This window comes from Scophthalmus maximus, chromosome 11 (genome assembly GCF_022379125.1).
Source record: "Scophthalmus maximus strain ysfricsl-2021 chromosome 11, ASM2237912v1, whole genome shotgun sequence".
NCBI lineage: Eukaryota > Metazoa > Chordata > Actinopteri > Pleuronectiformes > Scophthalmidae > Scophthalmus > Scophthalmus maximus.
The window spans coordinates 19,330,001-19,354,294 of NC_061525.1; the positions used below are offsets into that span (position 1 = coordinate 19,330,001).

At 45.0% G+C, this 24,294-nt stretch overlaps 1 protein-coding gene and 1 long non-coding RNA gene across 8 annotated transcripts in view; one reads left to right on the top strand and one right to left on the bottom strand.

Moving 5' to 3' along the window:
• The window catches only part of pax3b (paired box 3b), a 26,678-nt gene extending 18,883 nt beyond the window's left edge, over window positions 1-7,795 (top strand). For 4 of the 6 annotated variants that reach the window (XM_035622065.2, XM_035622066.2, XM_035622069.2 and 1 more), the window contains exons 7-9: window positions 50-258; window positions 2,722-3,001; window positions 5,975-7,795. In XM_035622065.2, the coding sequence (XP_035477958.1) occupies window positions 50-258; window positions 2,722-3,001; window positions 5,975-6,009 (524 nt within the window). In that variant the 3' untranslated portion in view covers window positions 6,010-7,795. Of the gene's footprint in view, window positions 1-49; window positions 259-2,721; window positions 3,007-5,974 lie in introns of all 6 variants that reach the window. The other 2 variants (XM_035622067.2, XM_035622071.2) reach the window with 1 other exon arrangement.
• A 9,367-nt stretch (window positions 7,796-17,162) lies between these two features.
• Window positions 17,163-24,294, bottom strand: part of LOC118299369 — a 76,221-nt gene continuing 69,089 nt past the window's right edge. For both annotated transcript variants that reach the window (XR_007031692.1, XR_007031693.1), the window contains 4 exons: window positions 22,058-22,471; window positions 21,363-21,434; window positions 17,993-18,217; window positions 17,163-17,710 (listed from right to left, as the gene is read on the bottom strand). This is a non-coding gene — a long non-coding RNA (uncharacterized LOC118299369). The remainder of the gene's footprint in view (window positions 17,711-17,992; window positions 18,218-21,362; window positions 21,435-22,057; window positions 22,472-24,294) is intronic.

The window sequence follows — 24,294 nt, forward strand, 5'->3', positions numbered from 1 at the left end:
GACGATCCTTGAAAATGAATGTGACGTCCTCCTTCATGATGCCTCACAGAGACGCACAGCACGGTGCACCGGCCGCAGCCTCTGCCTCCGTCCTCGGGCCACCAGACCTCCGGCGCTGGAGGGCAGGGTGAGGGCGGCTCTGCCTACTGCCTCGCCTCCGGACGCCACTCCTTCTCCGGCTACTCGGACAGCTTCGTGGGCCCCGGAGGGCCGGCCAACCCCATGAACGTCACCATCGGAAACGGGCTGTCTCCACAGGTGAGGCTGCATGAAGTCACATATCAGATGGGGGGATTCAGCTCCAATAAAGTCATTTAGTGTCTTTACAGTAAATTGAGATCATTTTCTTGAGTCAGTTTTAAGAGGAAATCTGTTGAGACTGTTGCGAAAAAACAAATAGTCTTGAAATAATAAATCCTTAGACCAATTTGTTGAACTCGAGAACTGTTATTGAGAAAACCCCACAAAGTTAATTTGAGACAAAAGATTTTCAGATGTGTTTTTTCCGTCCCTGGAGGAAACTAGGATAGTTTTACTTTCCACATCGGAGCCGGGCAGAATCAGATGTGGAGGAACGCGTGATTTACCTCGTCAGACGCGCAGCCTCCTAATAAGTCAGATTTAGACATTTTGTCCGCTTTTACCTTTTCAAATGATGTTTCACCCGAGTGTGGAGCAAAGTTAATAGACACACTCGCTGCTCACGGATCCATCGACCGACCCACTTCACAACACTCCCTGTCGGAGCGGTGAAAGGAGTGACGTGACTCCAGGAGGACGGAGGACAGTTGGGTGTGTGACAAATGAGAAGTGAAAAGACAATTACAGCCAATTATGCGGGGCATGAAGTCCCAAGGTCTCCGCACCTCCACAGAGGAGACGGACGAGCGAGAGATGCTAACAGGCAGAAAATGAGATTTCAGTCCCGGCGGAGTCTTGACTCCTCAGAGAACAGGGCCGCCGCACTGTGCAGACGGAGACACACATACACGCTCACAGGTTTCGCACAATTATATGACACACACACACACACACACAGGCAGTGTAGATAATTGATCAACTCCATGACATTTCGAGGATCAGCTGAGGATTTTGCAACATCTTTTACACAAATATGACATGACATGGTTGAGCCGCGTGCCTCAGTCCGCTCTTATAACCCCTGTTTAGATTGGAAGATTGATTACTGCATTTTATTTTTAGATTATTTGAAATGCGAGAAACTATAGCGCAAATTTTAGCCATCGTGCCTTTTAAAATATTTTTGGATCTCACCAAAGCGCTCCTCATGCTTCTACTTTGGTTCCATACGATAACCATCATACTTCTTCTTCATGTATGAAACACTGAATGTATACACACTCCTCGCCGCACCATACAGCCCCGAGGGAAGCTTTGTCGTGATTGCATTCTCAAAATGTTTGCCTCGACATTCCTCCACGTGAAAAACAGAGGCCCTAATTTATTTGTATATATTTCATATGCCGGGGGAAGGAATGTCCTCGTCTCAGATGTTGCCCCCGACAATCTCTGCTAACTCCTGGACGCACTTGATTTAGGCCGCCGGCAAACGGCAGCGCTCCAATATGAAACGCCATGGACTGGGCCGACCAGCAGAGCCTCGGGAGAGACGGAGGGATGATGGGTAGAGGCGGGTAAAAGTAAAACTAGAATCCATGGGTTCAGCTAAGGAGCTCGTGTCCTCGTGTCCTCGCGTCCTCGCGGCGTGTTTCGGCCTCGTCCTATATCCCCGCTGGCTCACACTTTAGACCAAACCTTCCAAGCGCAGGTTAATTTTTTAGGAAAATGTTACTGGGCAGGGGAGGAAACACAGCTCCCTCTCCCGAATCCACACAGGCTCCTCCATTCACCTCCCCTACTTGGGAAATGATTTAAGCAGGACCATGTGTGTGTGTGGATGTAGAATAATATGTCACTTAGAGGACTGAGAGGATCCAAGGAGCCGGGTACCTGCTTCTTATTAGGACAAATGGAGGAGCCTTGAGGCCTCTGCTCTGCTGGGAAGGAGGTGGGATATGATACATATAGAGGTGGCAGATCCTGTCGGAGCTCCTTTCATAAGTGACAAAACCGGCCTCAGTTCCTTATTAATGGTTTCTGCTGAGCACGTTGACGGGCGACAGGTCAACTCGGCGAGCGTTGACGGTGGTGGGTCGTGTCGCTGGTACTGCGTCTGCTCTGAAACCACTTGAAACACTTTGCCCCGCGGCTCTTTTCCGTTCTCTCCTGGCCAAGGAATATTCCCCCAAATTCGATTATCTGGTCGCTAATACGGACCAGGTCAAGAGCCGACGGATTTCTGCAAACTGCAAATCCATGCGGAGGCCGAAAACCAGACCAGAGCGCACACAAACCTTCCTCTCGTGTTATCTTTGTCGACATATCTCTACGCGCCGAGATATGCTCTTATCTTGTGCCACGGGTTTTTTGGAGCAGTGTCAAAGAGGAATTTAAGAATAAGTGGAGCAGTGGATCTGGGACAAATTGCTTAATTCTTCCTCCCTGGTGCTATCTCTGTCTGGGACGGGCTCGCTCGGAGCCTTTTGATGACCGGGACAGGGGGATTTCCTATGTGTGTCTGAGTGTGTGTTTGTCTCGTTGTCTGATACATGGCGTGCACACTCCTCTGCTTGTACGACAGATTTAATTTACTGTACATTTATGTTGTTTCTCCTCTCCTTTTCCTCTTCTCCTCGCCAGGTGATGGGTCTGCTGAACCCGGGCGGCGTGCCGCATCAGCCGCAGAGCGACTACGCCATCTCCCCCCTGACGGGCGGCCTCGAGCCCCCTGCCGGCATGGCCACCAGCTGCAGCCAGCGCATGGATCACATGAAGGGCCTGGAGGGTCTGACCAGCGTTCCCTCCATGTCGGCCCTGCCCTCCCTGCCCAGCTCGCAGTCCTACTGCCCCCCCTCCTACAGCTCACCGGGCTACACGGTCGACCACGTCGCCTCCTACCAGTACGGCCAGTACGGGCAAAGTAAGGTCAATAGACTCGCTTTTACTTCTACACCAAAAAACTCTTGTATCGACAAATGTGACTGCAATGGATGTTGTATTTATTTATTTTTTTAAAGAATTTGCTCCCTTGAGGGCTCAGAGATCATGTGACCACAACACAACAACAAAAATCTATGACCTTAAGGAATAATGATGATGAATAATAAAAAAAAATCTTTGGAAACCCACTGACTTTCACTGAAAGCAGAAGAATGAAGATGAGAACATCTGAACCAAATCAGCCGATACAGTGTGCGATTATCGGGCAGTGTTGTGGTCGACGACACACGAGCGCTGTAACCTCAAATTCCTCGCTTCCATTCCAGGGACTGGAGAGGCGGGGGGAAGAAAAAGCAGCTGTACGTGCAGCGGGACAGCACATAGGTAGCTGCAGTGCTGCTTGTTAAAGAGAGGGAACCTTTTTTTTCCCCGGGTCCAATCATGCGGTCTCAAGTGTTGGGGTTAATTGTGCAGATCTGATTCCATCTCTCTGATACTGAGCTCTGCGGTCAGGCACACTGTCGAGTCAGCTCCCATCAGGGTCAAGTGCAGCTGCAGTGGTGTCCGACCGCCCTCCGCGCACTGTTTGCCCTCAGAGGGGAAAACTTCCCTGTCCAGTCGCGAGAGGCTCTTTTCACTTCGCATTACCGTTACGTCAAGGGTTAAAATCAACTTCAAACAAAACCTCCGTCTAACTCTGGACGCGGCGTCGCTCTCTCTCTCTCTCCGCCCCGGCGTGATTACAGTGGCCACCGTTTCCAATTTTTGACTCCACCGGGGGGGGGGTTGACCAATCAGGCTCATCCACTGACCTCGTGGCAACCTCGGGACAGGCGGGCCCTTCAAAGGGCCTGGAACCGGGCCAGTGAGTCTCTGTGGGGCGGCAGGTATCGAATGGATATCTAACTTAATATCCGAGAGCAGCAAATGTCTAATGGAATAATCTCGGTCAAATATCTCAAAGTGGACAGAATAAAGAATTAGGGCGACACACACACACACACACACACACACACACACACACACACACACACACACACACACAAACACACACCAAAAAACCCCACTAAGCATTGTGGCACGGTTGCGTGTACACACAGCCACCGGGACGGCACGCGCACTCCGAGCCGGGGTCAGTCCATCTTGATGTGATTAATCAGTGCGACTGGAGAGCCGGTGTGCGGTTGGCTGCGGCGCAGCGGAGGAAAGGTCCTTTCTGGGGGTGGACGGATCCTAATAGCCTGTGGCAGGGCAGCGATTAGAAACAGGTGCGAGGACCGAGGTCAGCTGGGGAGGCAGTGTGCTGCACGGTGTGTGTGAGAGAGAGGGAGCGCTCCACACTGCTGCACGTTCTGCTGTCGTGGAGCTCTCAGACAGCGGAACCGTCTCACGCACATCACGGCGTTGGATCTATGAAACGGGTGTTTGTTTCTACTCAGGGTTAGTGTCTGCTGCTAGGCAGTTCACCTCGTCGGTCAGTGTCGGCAGTGCTACAGGCTCGTTCTCTTCGGATTGTCTGTTGACAAAGTTCCTCTATAGGTGTTATAGATGTGAATCAGATAATCTACAAGTGAAGGATAAGAATAACCATAGATTGATGTTTACATTTACAAACATATTGTAAGTTCTCTAATGGAGGGGTGACGAGCTATTCTGACTATTCAGAAAAGCGTCTTTTTATATAGTTCTATAGATATATATATATATATATATATATATATATATATATTTATAGTTATATTTGTGTGTGTGGATTTGAACACGCATTTGCGACTACCCAAAGTTACGCATAAAATCATTTTATGTATATTTATAACTCAACAACATCTTTCGCTTGCAGATTATGCGATAGACATTTGTGACCTTTATGCACAGACCACCTACTGGAACATAGAACACGTGACGTCACTGACTGTGCATCGGAGCAAAGACCTGCAATAACTAGAATGTTACTCAGTAGAGCGCAGACGTACCCAGGCTGAGGCCCAACAGCCCTCGAACCTGCTCACATGCACTGGATGCACTCCGGACATTTTCCTGAAATGTTCTGGAGGGGCTGTGTGTGCGAGAAGGTAAATGTCTGCGAATATTGCTCCATGTTACGGAAATGTTCCCGGTGAACGCGACTGATTCGGACAAACCCCCTGCTGCGTTCGGCATATGTGAAAGGCAAACTCCAGAAAATATCTGGACCTATTTTTTTTGGACATTTTCCGGAGTTCATGTCTGAAAACAGCTTTAGATATCAGTCCCTGAAATATGCCTGATTTATTAAAATTAAGATTCATGAATTATTCCCTGGGAAATCAGTGAAATTTAAATTTTTTTAAAAAAAAATCCTAACTTGGAATGTTAAATAAAGTAATATAAAAAAATCCTGGATTCACCTTTAACTGGATCCAGCCAAAATCTTTCCACCAAGTTTCGTGGAAATCTGTTCAGTAGTTTTTGCGTAATCCTGCTGACAACAAACAAACAAAACCAAACATTAGCGATTTTGAGAAATATGTTTTACAGAGAGAAAAGTGCGCTCAAGTACATTCAACAATAAGATTTTAGAATTTTATTTGTCTGAGAACGCATTCCTCAATTTTCAGTATATCTGAAATGTTCTGTGTTCTACGGCATCAATGGTATGAAAGATTCTTCCAGTCTGTATTTTTTCTTGCAGTTTTTTTTTTTTTTCCAGATTTCATCTCGTATTTACTCTGGACGTCTTCACAGCTCTGTTCTCACATCCCCTTCCACTGACCTTACACCCCGGACCTCTGTTAGCGCATGCTAGGCTAACAATAGCCATATGTTAGCGGGAACGGCACGCTGAAACATATGCGCAAAATTTATGACAGCCATATATCTCTTTTATCATCCTTCCACCTTATTTAGAGAGAGAAAAAAATCCTTTTCACTGGTAATAATTTAACAACTGTTTCATCCTCTGTTTTTTTCACAGGTGCCCTTTCTTATCTGAGGCCTGAAATCACCTGATCACAAGCTTCGGACTTCTCACACGGACATGTGTGTGTGTGTGTGTGTGTGTGTGTGTGTATGTGTGTCTGTGTTTGTGTGTGTATGTGTGTGTGTATGTGTGTATGCGTATGTGTGTGTGTGTATGTGTGTGTGTGTGTGTGTGTGTGTGCGTGCGTACAGAAAAGGAAGTCATATCCGGACCAAACTTTCTACTGCCATTTACCCGGACATGTTCTCTGCTGCATGATTAATTCCCTGTGGAGAAATGGACCAAAAGAAAAAGAAAAAAGACAAAGAAGGGACCACAAGAAGGAATATCAGACCAAAAGCTGTTGATTGACTGTAAACGTTGCTGCATCAGTATAGCCGATGGACAGCAGAGGCGTCAGAGCCTCCTGCGGTTGGTTCCAGGGGAGTTGTGACCGTCGGCCGACCACCGTCCGCGGCACGCGGGCGTCTTCGTGTGGACAACACGCCCGGACCTGACCGCCAGTATTCGAGCCGACGCTTAAAGGAACAATGTTTACATATCTTAGGGACACATGAGTACATATGAAATTTCATGTATCTCCAACTTACTCCCTGAATTGTATCTGCTGAAGGGCGAAGAGAAAAGGGCTTTGTTGATCTCATTGCATTTATTTGAGATCTGTGAATCCCGCACGCAGAGACAAAGAAAACTAAACAAAAAAAAGGAGACAACAAATCTGTGGGTTTTATTGTATCAGAGACTCTCGTGTACACCACATCTGTACCGCAGGGAGGGTTCATTCAGACACTCATCCTACCTCCCTCCCCCTCTCGCCCTCTCTGTCCTTCTGTCTCATTGATGTTTCGGACGGTGAGGCCGAGGATCCCGGCCTTTTGTACTTTTGGAGAGGAGCCCGGAGGAGGTCAGGGGGGCGACTTTAGGGAAAGTGACAGATGAGAGAGCAGTAGAGGGCGGCGGCGGAGAAGTGGCTGTGAAGGGGTGAGGGTGGGGGGATAGGCAAGATCGATCACAAGGGGTTGGAAAGGAAAAAAACAAGCCCTTTTAAAGATCCTCTCCTGGTGAGAAAAAGCCACCAGGTCACAAGTCACGGCCGAGAGACACTTGAGAGACGGAGAGAGTTTAGACTAAAGGCGGCCGCTCTCCCAGCTGACCAGAAGTGCAATATCATGTATCTCAGAGTCGACCTCACCATTAAAACTGTTGAAAAGAAAAAAAAAAGTCTTATGAAACGCTTTGGATTCATACTCTGGATCTAGTTTGGAGTTGTGGAACAACACATGTGCCTTTGGAGGCTTTTGGGTCCAAAGCAAATAGGAAACATAGTTAACATGGCTGTAATGGTTCACTGAGGGGACCACATTTGTAAGGACTTATGTGTCATGGGGAACAGAATGAATCAAGGGAATAACAACGTAAACAAAATTACCAGGACTGACAAAGCCAAAATTGTATTTTTTTTATATAATGTTTCGTGTTGCTCGGGACCTTTTTTAAAAAAAAATTTGTTTCCATTTTGAAAAAAATAAGCCAGAAGGAAAAAAAATATGGATTAGGTTTCTGATGCATTGTGAACATATTCATGTCAGCAGTGTCTTAATGAACCTTCTCCACTGTACAATACTTCATCCATCAGATCAGAGAGTGTCTTCACCAGCGCTCGTGTTCTGCCCACGTGTCCATGTTCATGTGATCCAGCCCTTTCATTCCTCTGATATATTTTTTTTGTATTATTTGACAAAGCGATGTGACATGTGTCATGTGTACGAGCGCATTATCACTACTATTTATAATAAAATCAAAATTCTGAAAATAGCCGATGTTTTGATTCACTCTCCGTTCGTGCAGTGCCGATCGCTAAATGGAGCCTTTGTGTTTATTTTCCGCCACAACGAAAACGAGCGACTGTGATTCGCTCCCCGTAGAAGAATACGAGTGCTGTCGGAGACAAATATGTACTTTTGTAGGCGCTCATGTGAACCCTCCAACCAAAATAGGGGACGTCCAAATGGGGATCACCAGACATTAGTTTTGACACTGAACACAACAGGGCTTTCTCACGGACGGCTGTAAACGCTCAGACATCTGCATTGGTGTGTATTAAAAACCCCGCTGGCCTCCGCTACTGTAACAAACTGACTTTTGTTTAACAACCTCTCAGATGAAGAGAACAGGCCTTAAAGCGTTTTTGGACAAACAGCACAACCAGCTCCTCCGAAAACCTCTGCAACCCGTCCACCCTGCTCACACACACAGGGCCTCCTCTGTGTGTGTGTGTGTGTGTGTGTGTGTGTGTGTGTGTGTGTGTGTGTGTGTTTGTACACCACATGTATTCATACGTTATGTTCATGTTCAGATATAGTGTTGTTTCTGTGTGTGTCCGTGTGTGTGTGCATGTGTATGTGTGCGTGTGTGCATGCGTGTTTGAGTGTGTGTGTGTGTGTGTGTGTGTGTGTGTGTGTGTGTGTGTGTGTGTTCATGCAGCCTGGGGGTATTAAGCCCTAATTATAACATTCTTCTGATTAATCGTGTCTGCTCGCAGGGCTCGGAGCGGCGGAGCTGTGTGTGCAGCTCGTGCAGGCGGACCACACACTCTATAAATAAAGTCTAAGTCAATAACAACGTAAAGGATCACTCATAGTCTTGTCAGCTCTGTTTGCTGAGCCTAAATAATTCAGCCAATGAGAGGACACACACACACACACGCACACATGCACACATGCACACACTGGAAAAGTACAAGCAATGGTGTTATAATCACCTGCGGTGTGCACAAACACTCCTGTGGATACACACTTTGGCATACACAAACCACATGTACGGGCACACGTGTACACACACACACACACACACACACACACACACACACACACACACACAAACTCTCCCTCTGTTTGCTTTCTTAATCAGTACATACCATTAAAGATGAAGACAAATCGCACCTGCGAAATTCCAAAGCGGAGACATTACTTTTATTAATGAAGCCTCCGCGGCTCTGAGAAGCCGATTATTTCTCTAATTCGCCCCAGAGTGTAGTTATACACGGGGCCATTTTAACAGCTTCTCATTCTGCTGGATAATGACTAAACCACTAATGTTTTGGATTGTTGGACGTTTGCCTTGCAGTCGGAGTGCCAACAGGTCCGACACACACACACACACACACACACAGACACACACGCACACACACACACACACACAAAGCCTGCAAGTGTAATAGATTTGCATGTATATATTTTTAGAATTTGCATAATTAAGCTGGAGTTGAAAAAAAAGAAAAGATCACAAAGTATTTTCTTTGCGCTGGAAAGCTCCTTGTTATGGTGATTATCACTATGTCGCCTCGCAGCAAGAAGGTGTTTTGGTTCCTGAAACTATTACCACCTACAGTGTAGCTGAGATGATGTGGATTCGGCAGAGAATCAACAGTTAATATTTCTCTACAATAGTTTTAGAACTACGTCCAAAACAATGATGAATGATCCGGTGCAGATCCAGAAATGTCAGACGGGGCGTTGTTTGGCATTTTCGATAATTAGCCAGAGAATAATTCATGGATCTTGATTAAAAACAAAACAAAAATAAAACAGGCATATTTAAGGGACTGCTAGTTACAGTATTTGTCTTCTGATCAACCTGTCATTCTTCTGCAATGGCTGATTATGATTTCATGATCAATATGGTTTTGTTGTGCTTAGGTATATATGAATATGAATTGGAGGAGACTGTGCGGCCTTGGCGGAGGTTTTTTAGCTCTACCGAGACATACCAGTCAATCAAGGGGTTGGTTATTGTTTATGTTCTGTAAAGTGTGAGCTGATGTTTTTAGAGACTCTCCCGCTGAGACAAACATACCCCCACTGTGCTTGTTTGACTTCTGAAGGTATAAATATATGTATATGATAAAATGGAAGAAGTAAAACATTTCTAATCTAAAACCTCATCACATACGTACACACACACACACACACACACACGCACGCGGTAACTCCATCCCTCTCTTTGTTCCTTCGACAACGGACACACATCGAAGGAAACACTCCCGGCCTCGTACGACCATGTGATCCAATACCTCACATCTTAGACGACCCCCTGGGTTAAAGAATTTGTTTTTTTCCCCCAGTGTTGTGATCCAACATGACCTCAGGATCATACCAGCAGCTGCTTCTGTCATTCTCACTATATTTAATGTGTGTCTGTGTGTGTGTCCGTGTGTGTGTGTGTGTCCGTGTGTGTGTGTGTGTGTGTGTGTGAGAGAGAGAGTGTCTGATTATCTATGACTCTACCATGTGTTGCCGTGGCTCTTGGTTTTAAGTGCACTCAACATAAAAACTAGAATGGCAGTGGAGCGCATACCTCCGCCAGGATTTCTTTCTTCAAGACCCATGAATTATCCCCTGGAAAAATTGGGGAAAATCTCACAATGTTAACGAAAGCGATTAAAACAAATAAAACCCCGGGACTTTGGCCCTTTTCTGTTTTTTGTACCACAATCGAACGCGCTCTTTCTCGGCCCATTGTCCCTCCTTCCTCCAAGTTTTGACCTAAATCCGTTCAGTAATTTGTTCACGTAATCCTGTTCACGGACAAACAAACTAAGGGCGCGGGGTGAAAACATCGCCTCCCTGATGGACGTGACGATGATGTGGTCGGAGAGAAACCGGCTGCCTCACCGACACAGTGGAGTTCACAGAGGTTCCAATGTGATGACCAGCTGAACCGTGTTCGCACGTTCTGCCTGTGGCCGTGCGAGTTCGCCACAGATGTTCTGCATCCGGACACACATGGGGAATAAGTGGGTAAAATGGAATCTCTAAATTCCCTCTACATGTGAACGTGTTTGTCTACGTGTGAGTCCAGAAGAGTTTAGAAAAATGGATGGAAGGATAAGTTCACTTTTGGGAATAAAAACCCATCATCTCTCATGTAACTGTACACGTTCACAAACCTTGATGCGGCAAACAATGCGGCACAATATCTCTGAGTTTGGATAAACTCTACTTTACTGTGGCCGCTGCAAAGCTTTGGAACAGTTCACCTTTGTTCCGCCTTCGATAGACGTGTTTCAGGTTAAACTGAGGACCTTTCAGCTTTATTTTCTTCTTTTCTATTTTACTACCGACACCAAGGAGGTTATGTTTTTGCCCCTGTGCGTTGGTCTTATTTGTTTGATTGTCTACAATATTATGCTAAAGACTACTTAACAGATTTCTAGGTAACTTGGTGGAAGGATGGGACATGGGCCAAGAAAGAAAACATTACATTTTTTCATCACTTTCTTTAACATTTCGATTTTTGATTTCCACAAATTTCCCAAAGAATCATTCATGGATCTTGATCGAAATAACATCAGGCCTATTTATGGGACTGAGTTCTATGAGTGTGTGAGATTTGGTGCGGATCAAAATAAAAATCAGGTTCTAATGGATTTTATTGAAAGGGGGGGGGGGGGGTATGATATTTCAGCTGCTGTACAGTAAACATTAGAAACGTGTAACCACAACCAATGTGTAGCTCAGATAATGTAACTATAAGAGTAGTTTTATTCAACGCTGGTTGTTTTAAATGTGCTTTATAAATAAAGGTGACACCTTCAGTGTTCATGGTTTTACCCGACGTTTAGGATTAATTTCAGTGATTGGACTCAACCTTTCTTACTGCTGCTTAATGTGTGTCACTGTGTGAACCTCCCAGCCGCCCGCCCCGGCTGCACAGTAGGTAACCAGGTGGTAGGAAGTGTTTTCGGGGGCGCCTCCTTTACACCCTCAGCTTGCCATACAACCCCTGTACACACATTTAACCTCTGACACTCTGCGGCATTCACACACTCTGTCATCACGGGTCCTGGCTGCTGCTGACCTGAGCACTAACACATGCTGGGGCCAACTTAACCTCTGGACCCTCGGACGGAAAAAAAACCCGTCGACAGAGGAGAGGGAGGGCGTCTGAGGAGGGGGAGGAGGAGGAGGAGGAGTGGGCGAGAGAGACAGTCTCAGCCAACAGATGAAACACAACTGTAGATTGATACACACATGATCCCACATCGTTACTCTCATTTGTTCAATATCCTCTCTCGTCTCCGTCTGTTCAGTAAATCTTTTTCTTGCCATGTGAAAACCTTGGACACCGTCTACCAAGTTTGGTGGGGTCACATGTTTTCACTTGGGCTTACCTGGCTTCGTTTGGGTCGACTATGTGGGGCTTTGAAGAACCTTTCAAAACCCATTACCCGAGAAGAACAAAGCATGCTGGTTATTTTGCAAACAATTTGACTCCGGCGGCAGTGGACGCTCGAAATCCCGGGCGACGGCGTTTCCTCCCAACGCCAGCAATGAGTTTCGTTTTTGTTGATTATTCGATTTCTCAGTCGGCAGATGGTACATTTTGTAATTCCTTATCTACACTGCTCCCTGGTTCTTCCTGTCTTTCTTGTAATGATGTCGCAGCCATCTTTGGCCTCAGTAGATGAAGCCTGTTGACTTCTGGTACCACTGACAGCTGACAACTTCTTTTATCTAGCCAGTGAATTCTCTAAACCTATCTACAAGATAGACTTGCTTAGAAATGGATTTCATTGTAATAACTTAAGCTTCTCTGTAGCGCCATCACGAGGTCATAATTCTAACTCTATACTTTGGTTTGTCCATCGACTGTATATGAAGATGGACGATTCGTCCCAGGTTCCTCCTGTCCTCCCAGTAAAATATCACGGATATGGGATCCGCCATCTTGCACTTTTGACGTCATTTGGAGTCAAGGTGATAAGAACTTCCTTAAAAATGACAGAAACCGTCTTTGATGAAAAAATGTATTCAATATGTACTTTGACTTTTTAGTTTGTTTCATTCACTAACATGGAGGAGGCAGGGTTTAAAGCTATACTGCGGCCAGCCACCAGGGGGTGATCTAGATGATTTGGCCTCACTTGGAGCTGTCATGTTGTTCATCTTTATATATGGTCTTTGTTTGACTCCATGAACATTAGCTGTACTTTTTGTTAAGGCGTTATTAGCAGTCGTTAGCCTATTGAACTATGTGTGAGCGTGTTAAACATCAGCATGTTAGCATTGTCAACTTTAGAAAAAGAACTACTGTGCCTGGGTTCAGCCTCACAGAGACACTACACTGTGTGTTGACTCTTTCAGTCTTATTTCCTCTTTCCTTCTTCTACTGGAATGATTAATATCTTCACATTCCAATATATTTACTGTTTCGCTCCTGCAGTTCCCCCTCGAGGAAACAACTAAAAGAGGAACAAGGGGAAATACTGTAGCCACTAAAAGTTGTTTTCATCAAATAAATTAACAAAGATAAAAAAGTCAAAAAATCTTTCACTGGATTTTCCCAGAGAGAAATCAGCATCAATGGAATTTCCAATGATTCCTCCACTGTCTGTTCACGTGTCCCCGTTTTCTCTGGTTAAATGTGGATTGACTGATTTTTGGGCCACTTTTGGGGGGCAGAGGAAACAGGCTGTGAACAGAACTATTAATGTGCCAACATTGTCACCAAACAACTGATTGTTTAACACGTGTTGTCATTCATTCAGCCCATGCAGGCGCTTGCTGTTTTCTGTATATTGTGCCCTTAAATTAACAGGGAAATACTGCGCCATTGACTTCAGACCAGGTTTTGTTTTGTCAAAAGCGTAATCATTTTTTCTCGCTGCCGTCCATCTTAGCAGATGGGGCATGGACCAAAATAAAAAGTCAAAGTAGACATTAAATACATTTTTCTCAAAGAGAGCTTCTGTCATTTTAGGTAGTTGTTATCACACTGATGTGTGTTCAAGTGTAACATTTTCCCGGCAAGTTTGGTTTTAATTAGTTATGTGATGCTATAACAACAGGGCGAATTGTCATGATTGACAGCTGAGATTGACTCGTGATTGTATACAGGATATTTTTGCTTTCATTTTTTGTACAGCCAATAAACAGACAGTTTGGCCTATAGCATAAACACTGGAAACATAATGACACCGCTAGCCTGGCCAAGGAATTGAGTCCTGCCCACAAGCCCTTGGACCACATGTGGGCAGAGCCAGGCTAGTTTCCAGTGGTTATGCTAAGCTATACTAAGCAGCCGCTAGCAGCCGCAGCGTCATACTGAGCAGAGGGACACATGAGTGGTATCAATCTTCTCCTCTGAATCTTGGCAGGACAGCCTTTAAGACCATTCTCCAAAATCAAACTGTTCCTGAAATATAAGGTGACGTTTAGCTGCTTCCTTCTCACACTGCCCTCCGGGATCCTCTCGGATGCTCTGCTGTAGCTTTTCTTTGTGTTTGGAACATGTGGATAGACGGTTCAGACTCAGTTCATGATGTAGGAATCATTTGACCATTTTTCTCAAGTGAATCTGATGCCTTTTTTCCATCATGAAACCTTGCCACTGTTGGAACTGATTGCCATGACTCCAGTCCAAAGCTGCTGTTTGGTGAAAAAAAAAACCCCAAAAAACTTTGACAGCAACGTTTTAAGCCAACCTGGCTCAAAACGTTTGACACTCAAATGACAGATTTTGTGCGGAGTATAACTTTAAGGGCAGACCACAGAGGCCAAGGGACTGTTTTGACAGCGGTGGGGCAAAGCAGAAATACCCAACAGTAAAGCACGACTGACCTGATTCATTTTATTTTTTTTTCACGGACTCACATGATGAGAGAGAAATGACGCGAGGGAGGGAGGGCAAGAGCAGAGGATTGCCGACAACAACCCGTACAGTGTTTTTGCTGTGGAGGCTTCACCAAGTATGTGTGCCGAGGCTTGCACGTGTTTCTCTGCACAGACAAAAGACGACCGGCAGACAGTGACGCACATCAGAGCTACGGCGCTGGAGAAATGAAGTCAGACAGGAATTTATAGGAAATGACGGCCAGCAAAACAAGAGCAAAGTGACTGCATCAATATGAGCGCGGAGCCCCTGGCACTGCTCTCGGGGGCTTACTTTTACCCAGAGAACATCACATGTCCTGCCCTGTGTGTGTGTGTGTGTGTGTGTGTGTGTGTGTGTGGAAACTGTCGGAAGCAGGACGGTGACGGAGGCCTCCACCACCACTTCTCGGAGTTGACGCCGAGGAACAATGTCAATATCATGATACAAAAAAAAAAACACAAACCGCCTTCATGCAGCCGGGCAATGCTATTGAGCATTGATTGCAAGCACAAACAGGAAGGCGCTGAAAACATTGGAAGTTCAAACACACTTCTTGGCAGCGTGCAGCTCTGCCTAATCGCTCCCGACAGTCATCTGGACCAACATGGAGACATCTGTCGGCAAACCTCGCTCATGTGGATTTACTTCTGTCCAACACGAGTTTGCCCATGGCTCAGCTCAAAGCCAAAAGCTGCAATAATTCATATGGTTTCATTTCTACTTCGTCTCCAGCTGATGATAGACACTCAATACCCGGTTCATCTACCCGTCATTTTTACTTAGTCGTTCTTCTTTTTTAATCTGGGAAAAACTAAAAGAAGAGAATTGGATAACAGGAAGTGATGCATTTCAGGATTGGGATTTGTGGGGATTTACACAAACACAAAACTCTTATTGTTTCGGGTGCATTTAAGAGGCACGCAACAAATGTATGGAATGTAATGTATGGAATGGTACTGTAAAGGAATAGTTTGACATTTTGGCAAATTAACTTTTTTTTTGTCCGTTGAATGTTGCGCTGCTTCACTGCATGACAGCAATATGTGAGCTTTGTCTCAGCACCCCAAACTCTGTCTGACACATTATTGCAATCAATAAGTGAGGACTTTACCGAACATGGAGGTAAATGTGGCAACTACGAATGACTCAAAAGATTGCTCCTGCTGGATTCAAGTGGCTTCCATCATTTCTGACAAATCGAAAAATAGCTCTATACAGCATCTATGAAAACAAATCTGCTTATGAGATTGTTACCTCTGCTCCTGTGACATAGGTCCGGTCCCAGTGTCCACCCTCGAGGACTTTGATGGGCGTACCCGATAATACCGGGAGGGCTTATGGCTGTCCCACTGTGAAATTGTAAAAGTGCGCGAGGGCTCTCGCGGGCTCTCCGAGACATTCACGCACACTTTCCATAAGTCAGCATTTCTGGAGACTTTTGCCCAAGGGAATTACCAATAGTTCATGATGTGGGTATACAAACTGAACAGCAGCATATACCAATCTCTAACGTTACACCAACAAGCACGGGAGGAGCAAGGACTTAAGATTTGTTCCGTAAACCCTTTTAGAATACAAGGGAGGCGAGAATATGCTTCATTCATCAACCAAGGATGTCATTTTGCCAAAAAAGAGTGTTAATCAATAATTTGAGTGTGACGTGTCGTTCACCCTGTAAGTCCAAGTGCCTGGAGCGTGGGGATATCAGGGCCGTCGGCGCCTCGAGCGCCTCGACCGTGAAGAAAGTAAACAAACGCAAAACAAAAGAGTCCCCAACTCGCAAAAATGATCCACATGCTTTGGCGTCGTCAAGGTAACGTAATATGGTGCAACGTGTCCATTCCTATTTCTTTTTTTACAATTTGGATCCCTCACTGGCCCAGGTTGGAGTCTTCCAGTATGTCCCTCGTGTGTGTGTGTGTGTGTGAGCGGAGACAGGTGTGTTGGAGTCGGGGCAGACCCCCTCCAGCTGCAACCCGTTCCATTATCAAGACCTCTATAAATTGTCAGCGCTGTCGCGTCCACTCTCGGATTGTGGACTCACCGTCAGTGTTGCCACACTTTGAGCCAAATTTGTTGCCGGTACTTATCCTGTTTTCCGTCGCCCCTTTCTGACCCCAGCCCTTTTTCTCTTGACCCTCATCTGAGTCCCAAGCTTCCCTTCGCCTGCTCCTCACCTTCACCGTTCCTTCACCGTACCTTGCAATAAGTATCTTCTACGTCTGAAAATGGTTGACAGTGAGAAAAGCTGTCCCGAAAAATGTTTAATGGACTTCCAAGTTTCTTTCAAGACTCAAGTCTGAAGTATTGTCACACTTTATCTCCAGTTTTGCTGAAATCAATTGTAGATATTGAATTATGTAATGTGCATTCAAATCCTATTCATGTCTCTGTACAAAAACTAAATCCTAAAATGAAAAAAGTTAACTTTAATAAGAGGCTGAACTTTGACTTTTCATCTAGTAAGTATTTTAAACCACTTGGATTTTCTTTCAGTTTGATTTCCAATTTCAATTGGCCTTTTTATTTGTATTTTCAAAACAGTGTCAAGTCTCTTTCCCCGCGTGAGCTACAGAATTAAACTGTTATTAGTTTTGCTGAAAGCTGCCTGCAGCCAAATTCAGGCCAGTGTCTGTCCATAATTATGACAATTGTGTGTGTGGGGGGGGGTCATGAAGTCCCTTCATGACTTGCACTGTTGTATTTTTTATGAGAGATGAGCATGTGACTCATCTGAAATGCATTTATAAAAAGATGCAAAACAAACCTCAAGTATGTAACAGTCTTTAAATTAGAAAAACAAGGGCTTTCTGGGGAATTCTGAGCCAAATGCAATGCCTTATGGGAAGATTATTATTATGATCTAACAAGTGAAAGATCATTTGGACATTTTGGTAAAACCATGTGCTCCTGTGAGTGCATATCTGAGACTTTATGAGTGCCACATGGCTCCGGCTTGTGCAACAGAATCGCCTTTGGAGTTACACGACCCAGTGCAGTGAGGTTTGGCCGGGAGTCTGAGGACAAACTGGCAGCCCCGAATTTGTGGTTACGTCATGTTGGTTAGTGTGAAAGCTGAAAAGACAAGAGAAAGAGAGCGGGTGATTAAGATGCAGAGTGAAATAAGAGGAGCAACAACACGCAGAGGGTAAAGTTGGTTGTAATTTGCACACACATCCTTCCATCGGGGCGTGGTTCTGGGGGGTTTGTGGCGTTTGAGGTAAAATTGGTAATCCCTGAGAGAACGCAAAGGGAGAGGAAACGGACAAAGATGGCCCTGCAGAATTACTCCCAGATCAAGAACAAGCAAGGATTTCTCCAACAGATGGAAGGATGCAGATGCAAATGATGGCCAACCTTTTTTCTGAAGGATTCCTCTCTGCAGAGCTCGTCTGTCAGTGGGAGAGTTGTCGGTCGGAACTGGGAGGTACAGCGTTTTTTTTGGAGAGGTACAGTATGGGATGTAAAACGGTGGTGGGATAGCAGCTGAGGCTGTCCAGCGCCCATGAATCAGGCTGAGGCACCGTGAAGCAGTGGCCCTCATAGGAGCCAGATGGGCCCTTGGCTCAACACCGGCTGGGTCTGAGGGAACACACACACACACACACACACAGGCTGGATGGGAACAAACAGGCTCTTATGTTCACTGCAGAAATGCAGGCGAAGAAGCTATACATTTACAAAACGTTTAATATAAAACAGTTCTGATTCATACACATAAAACCATGAAATGTGTCAGAAACACACACACTCACACACACACACACACACACACACACACACACGATGACTTTCATATTGTTTATGATTTTAAATTAGATATGTATGAAACCCCCAAAACGAGAAAAGACACTACAGGTTATCAGAGAAGTAAAAAAACAATCACATCTGACACGTAACTGTCTATATCAGTGGATACCACTTTTAAATAAAAAAATCAAGTAATAACACAAACTCTAACCTTTAACCTCCAACCGTACTCCTCCTTTTACCACCATGATTTGATCAAATGATGTTAAAACAGAAAAGCTTGTTGTATACCTGTTTTTGTTTTAGTTTTTTTGGTTTATTAATAAAAAACAAGACTTGGAAACTTAATTAATGGTTTTTGTTGAAAACCCATGTAGTCAAACACACTCCGCAGCGGTTTCAGCTAGCTAGCTACCTGTTTACAGGCCACTTACAGTAGAGCTAAAGCAATTTAGCCAAGCTAAGGTAAAACAAAGTCTGCTAGCTTTCGAATGGCTAACGTCTGAGCTAGCTTAGAAGTTTTGCAAAACAAACTCACTTCTATAAAATGTGAAAGATGATATAATCACACTGACAACTCATTCATGTTGCGGTCCGTAATAAAGAGAATCAAATGATGATACTGTTATAAAATAAGCACCATGTCTGAACTTCTGTCTCTTATCTAGATTTTTCATTGTGTCACAATTTCAAAAGTAGTTTTAAACACTTTTAGGGCTTTTGACAAAACTTAAAAACTGAATCTGTTCTTTTTAACAGTAACGGGTTGGTTCGTATCTTTAAAAGACAGAGGGGTAAAACAACAAAGACAAAACGAGGGCGCAGTGATCTGTTACCGCAACCGATACCCGGCCCTAAGATCACTTTGGCAGGTCAGTGTTTCAATGGGGCCTGAAAAGTGAATGTTTGCTGCAATGAATGGTTTCCTAAAGCCCATCATCCCTGTCTGCTTGACTTAAGTTAGACAGACTGTGACTGATTTCAACCCACAGTGAACCCATATGATCCACGTTTACAGGCCAGGGGAGAGATGGGTCGAGGGAAAAGGAGCCGCAGTTTACGGACTCGCATAATTATCGAGCTCCAATGCGACGCGTCTGCTGACTCTTTCCTGAAAAACTTGAGTGGTCGCTAGTTTGTGGTCTTTTTTAGAAATGTATATTTAATCAATACAAAAATTTGCAAAACGTGTATATCAAAATTCTTCGTGTGGCTATCATAATGGAATAAACCCCTTTTATAGATGGCTCAAAAAATAAGCAATAACAGAACGGATACAGTAAAAAATATTTAATGAGTATATTACATCATTATATTAAATTAATTATTATTATTATTATTATTATATTGGTAAAACTTTTGTTTTTCTTGGGAGGTCTTTTGAGATTCCACATTTCTGCAGACCTTTTCATTTTCCTGAAAACACACTCACACAAACATACACACACACACAAACTGCACTGACGCAAATTTGTATGTAATATCGATTAAAATAATCTCTGCATAAACATGTGCGGCTGCTCAAGATCATGTTCATAAATATTTCCATGATTTGGTCCACTGCCCTCTGTTGGGCCTGTCCAGTGTGCCACAGTTTCACACACTGTGACTGACTGCTAATCATAGTCTCCCCAGAGGAAAGGTTGCTGTGAAATAAGGCCGTATTGACATATCTCAATTTTTTGTGGCCGAATTAGGTCTTTGCAATGTCATATAGCCATTATATCCAATCATTGTGAGGGCAGAACAAAGGCAATAATTATGGACGGAGAGAAAGCGAAAACCTTTCTGATGGAAAAGGTTGAGTCATAACTGAACAGATTCTCGAGCTCCAAAATATCCAGAAAACATAATATAGAATTAAAGCGTGAGAATAAATGTAAACACCACAGATTCATGAATAAACACATTCATAATCAGCAATAACGCAAGTTACAGTTCAGCTCTGACATACCAGACTGAGATGCTCTACGAAATGATTGGCTGTGAATTTCCCCCCGGTTGAATGGAAAATCTGACTTCATTCAAACAGAGACATATTGATAAAGCTCCCTGACGGAGGTTCATTCAAATTACATCCAAGTGTAAAGGTTTCTTTCAGTCTGTCTTTTCGATAGTTTCGAAAGGAACTTCTGCACTGTGCTGCCTTCAAGTACAGTTGGAAACATTACAAGTAAAGAAAAACAAACGCTGCTGTCAACAGGACACAGTCACACCCATGACGGTGACAGAATGAAAGTACAGATAGGCTGGTATCAACTTAAGTTCAGACACAATGGCATACAAAGAAGGATTAAAGATTTCAATTAAATGTATATAATTAGATTTGGAAGGTAAATAAAACCAAATTTTGTTCATTTTATAAATCGTACTTCTAATGGTGCCTTTGAAATAATGATAATGATGATGCACCAACAACCAGCCATCTAAAATATCACTGCATCAAAAGTTCCTTCATGACCTTCATTTGATTTCCTTTTAAAGCAGACAAATGCAACATTTGCATTTAAAAAATTGCAAGGACACATTGAGGGTTGTTTCCTGCTGCAGAAGCTTCTCGGCTCTGCAGGACAAACGCAGCTGAACACAGACCTCTGCTGGCTCCACGCTGTAAACACGTGTAAAAACATGCCAGAGATATTACATCTCCGATTCAACGTACAACAATTCAGGTTATATAATTGTCTTTGAGGTCAATGTAGTGAAATTGAAAATTTGAATTTCCTCCAAAAAGTTAAACTTCTCATGTGCAATTTAACTTTTGATGCAGTGACACGATGAACCATCTGACAAAATATCGGATTTGAATATAATTTAGTCTCTTAAACAGATGCAAGCTTTAAAGACTATTTTGATACAATTGTATTATCAATTGTATGTGAAATCCCAAGTCGAATGACCCTTAGATTTTATCTAACAAAGCTGAAGAGCCACAGACAATAATCACTGTTTTCTCAAATTAAGCAGCTCTTCTTACCAGTGTGTTTCTCCACCACCACAAGACTCCAGAACAGCTTCAAGGACCCTCGTCGTCGACGTGTATGGAAATCTGCCGGGCGGATTAAAGGAATTTTTACAAACATATTCACCCGTAAGGTAAATGATGATGTCAGTGGAGAGAGCTGGTCCTATATTTATTAAACTGGGGAAAAAAGCCAATTACAATTTCCTACACATAAGTAACATGACCGCATCCTGCAGTGTCCCCCGGACTTGCAGGCACGTTCCCTCTGCCTGTGTTCACACTAATATGTATCTTCACCACCTTTCACAGCAGGGTGACCTAGTCTTACCCACACAGCCCACTAGGTGGCAGTGGCAGCCTGCAGTTGACTGGTGCAGATGAACCCATTAACCCCCACTCCCCAGCCCAGGAGTGAGAGAAGCCTCAACCACCCAGCTACTGTCTGCAACAGGGAGACGAGTCTGTCCTGATGCTGCTCTCACTCCGACATGCTGTGTGCCGCCTGACTGCGAGATGGGCTGGTTTATGGATTTATGTGTGTCTGTGTGAATATGAGAATGTCTGTAGGATGAAGTAAGTTGTCAAGAGTCCATCTTGTTTTCCTCCCCCCCTGCTCAGGCCTTTTAAAACATGCACACACACACACACACACACACACACACACACACACACCCACCCACACACACACACACACACACGCCTCCTACCTGCATGCGGATGCTCCGAGCTGCAGCATGTATGTGTGTGTTGCCGCGGTCTCCTGGGCACTGAACCCCTGCCCAGACTACTAATGCCCGACCTCCTCCTCATTAGAATGTCCCGTCTGAGTCCGGCCATCTGCACCAGCTGGTTGGCAAGCCCTCTGCCAACCGTTTGATGTCGACGAGGAGCACGGCGATGCGCCCATGATGGCGTCCCGGCGCCAGACTCAAAAAGACCTTTTTGCTTTGTAGTTTTGTTTTTTTTTCCTCCCCTCTTTTTTTTTCGGAAAGGGTCTCGCTGTTTTCATCTATAGGCTGGCGGGCTAATAAGGGAGTGTGGGGTTTAGATGGCATCAGGTAAAAAGGTACTTCACCGGGGTTTGAGCAGCCCGAGATGTGCTGGATGTGTCTTGGCAGATCCTTAAACAGAAAGTGGAGGAGGTGATGTGGAGGCAAACAGGAAGGAGGGGAGACGGGGCTGAATGCACAAATTGACAGTCTATTTTTTGCAAAATAAACATCACAAAATCTTTCCATTACCTCGAGCTTCAATAAGGTCAAATGGCTCTGACCTGCACAGAAAGGTGCATCTGTGTTTGTAATTGATTCGTGATTTTATACATTTTGTAAATGTAAATGTTTGTTGACCCAAATGACTGAAGGACACAGACGCTACATCTTGTTTGAGTTTTACATTCTGAAGAGTACCGACCGGGGTGAACCGAGGTCATGTTCTGATTATTCTGTCTGGGAATTTGAGCGCATAAACAATCTGAACGGGAGTTAAAAATCTACCCAAAGGAGACATGAGCGGAGTATTTTTAGCACCATTTTTACCTCAGATTATCCTCTGTGTTTCTGCGCTGTTGCTGTTGAATTTTTCAAATGTCATTTTTCACTTTGCTGAGCACCACAAACAAATTTCACATTCACCTCCAGTGCGTCGGGGGGGCGGAGGCCGACATATCCAGGAGGTTAGATATGTTGAAGGTCTCTCCTGTATGAGTGCGGATGAGACCTCTCCCCAGAATAGGAAACAGTCAGTGACTGGTTTGACCTGCTCTGATGTGACGCCGGCCTGCGGGGGCACGCAGATCCGTCGGGGGGGAAATAGGACAAGGTTGCCTTTGGACGTCTGCGAGGGGGGTAAACATGTGCTCAGAGATACTGGATACGGGTAAATACACCCGCGGGCGATGGCTGACACGCGGCCAAGCTAATCCTGCGTTCAATCTCTCCGTCTCTCTCTCTCCCGCTCGCAAACCCGAGGCTCTAAACGAGGATGGGAGGAGTGTGTGCGGAGGCAGTGTTTTAAACATCTGTAATGGCTGACTCTCCATCATGCGGAGCCTCTTACGGCCTGGCGTTGCCCAGACCTGTGCTGCCAAGGGCCCACTGAAACATTATGATGAATTAATCATTGCCTTCTCTTTCCACGCTCCTCTCCTCTTTCCTCCCGCTCTGCTCTTTCTCAAACTCCTCTGAATATTCACCTCTACCTCTTCTCTTCTCTTTGTGTCGACGTTACATTACACCCTTCTCTCTCTGTGCAGCATCTCTTTCCTTTTTTGCACTCCCCCTTACCTCCTCCCATCATCCTCATCCATCTCTCTCTCTCCCTCCCTCCCTCTCCCGCAGCTCAAGTCCTCTCTTCCTCCCCTCCAGCGCGCCGTGCTGATGCGTAATGCTGACCCACTTTATCTGACTGGAAGCAGGAAAGAAAAGGCAGCAGCGACTGAGGGAAAGGAAGAAAGAGGAGTTCGCGTCTCCCCTCCTCTTCCTCTTCCTCTTCCTCGTCTCTCGCCCCCCTCCCTTGCTGCTCATGTCCCACACCGCTGTGTTTAAGGTAAATATTTTTACAGCACCGCTCATCACAAGGACTTCTGGGACGGTCTTCCCACCTCGCCGGCCCACTCTCACCGCGAGATCAAATATTCATACGCCCTCCCATCATCTCTCTCCCTCCTCATCTCTCCATTACCCGGTGTGTTTAACCCCCACATCATGTCTTTTTCTAGTTCTGTCACTCCCACTCATGCCTTTCTCGCCCACCCACTTCTCCGCACTTCAGCTCCCCTTTCTGGGACCATAAGCGCGACACAAGTGTCTCTGCTCGTTCAGATAGACGCCGCCCTCGTTTTCCCGTCCAGTGGCCCGCGGCGTTTAGATAGCAAGTGCACTTGAACCCATCTGAGCTCCCGAGGGCGTGATGGTCTTAAAATGAGGTGTGGTCAGGTGTGACG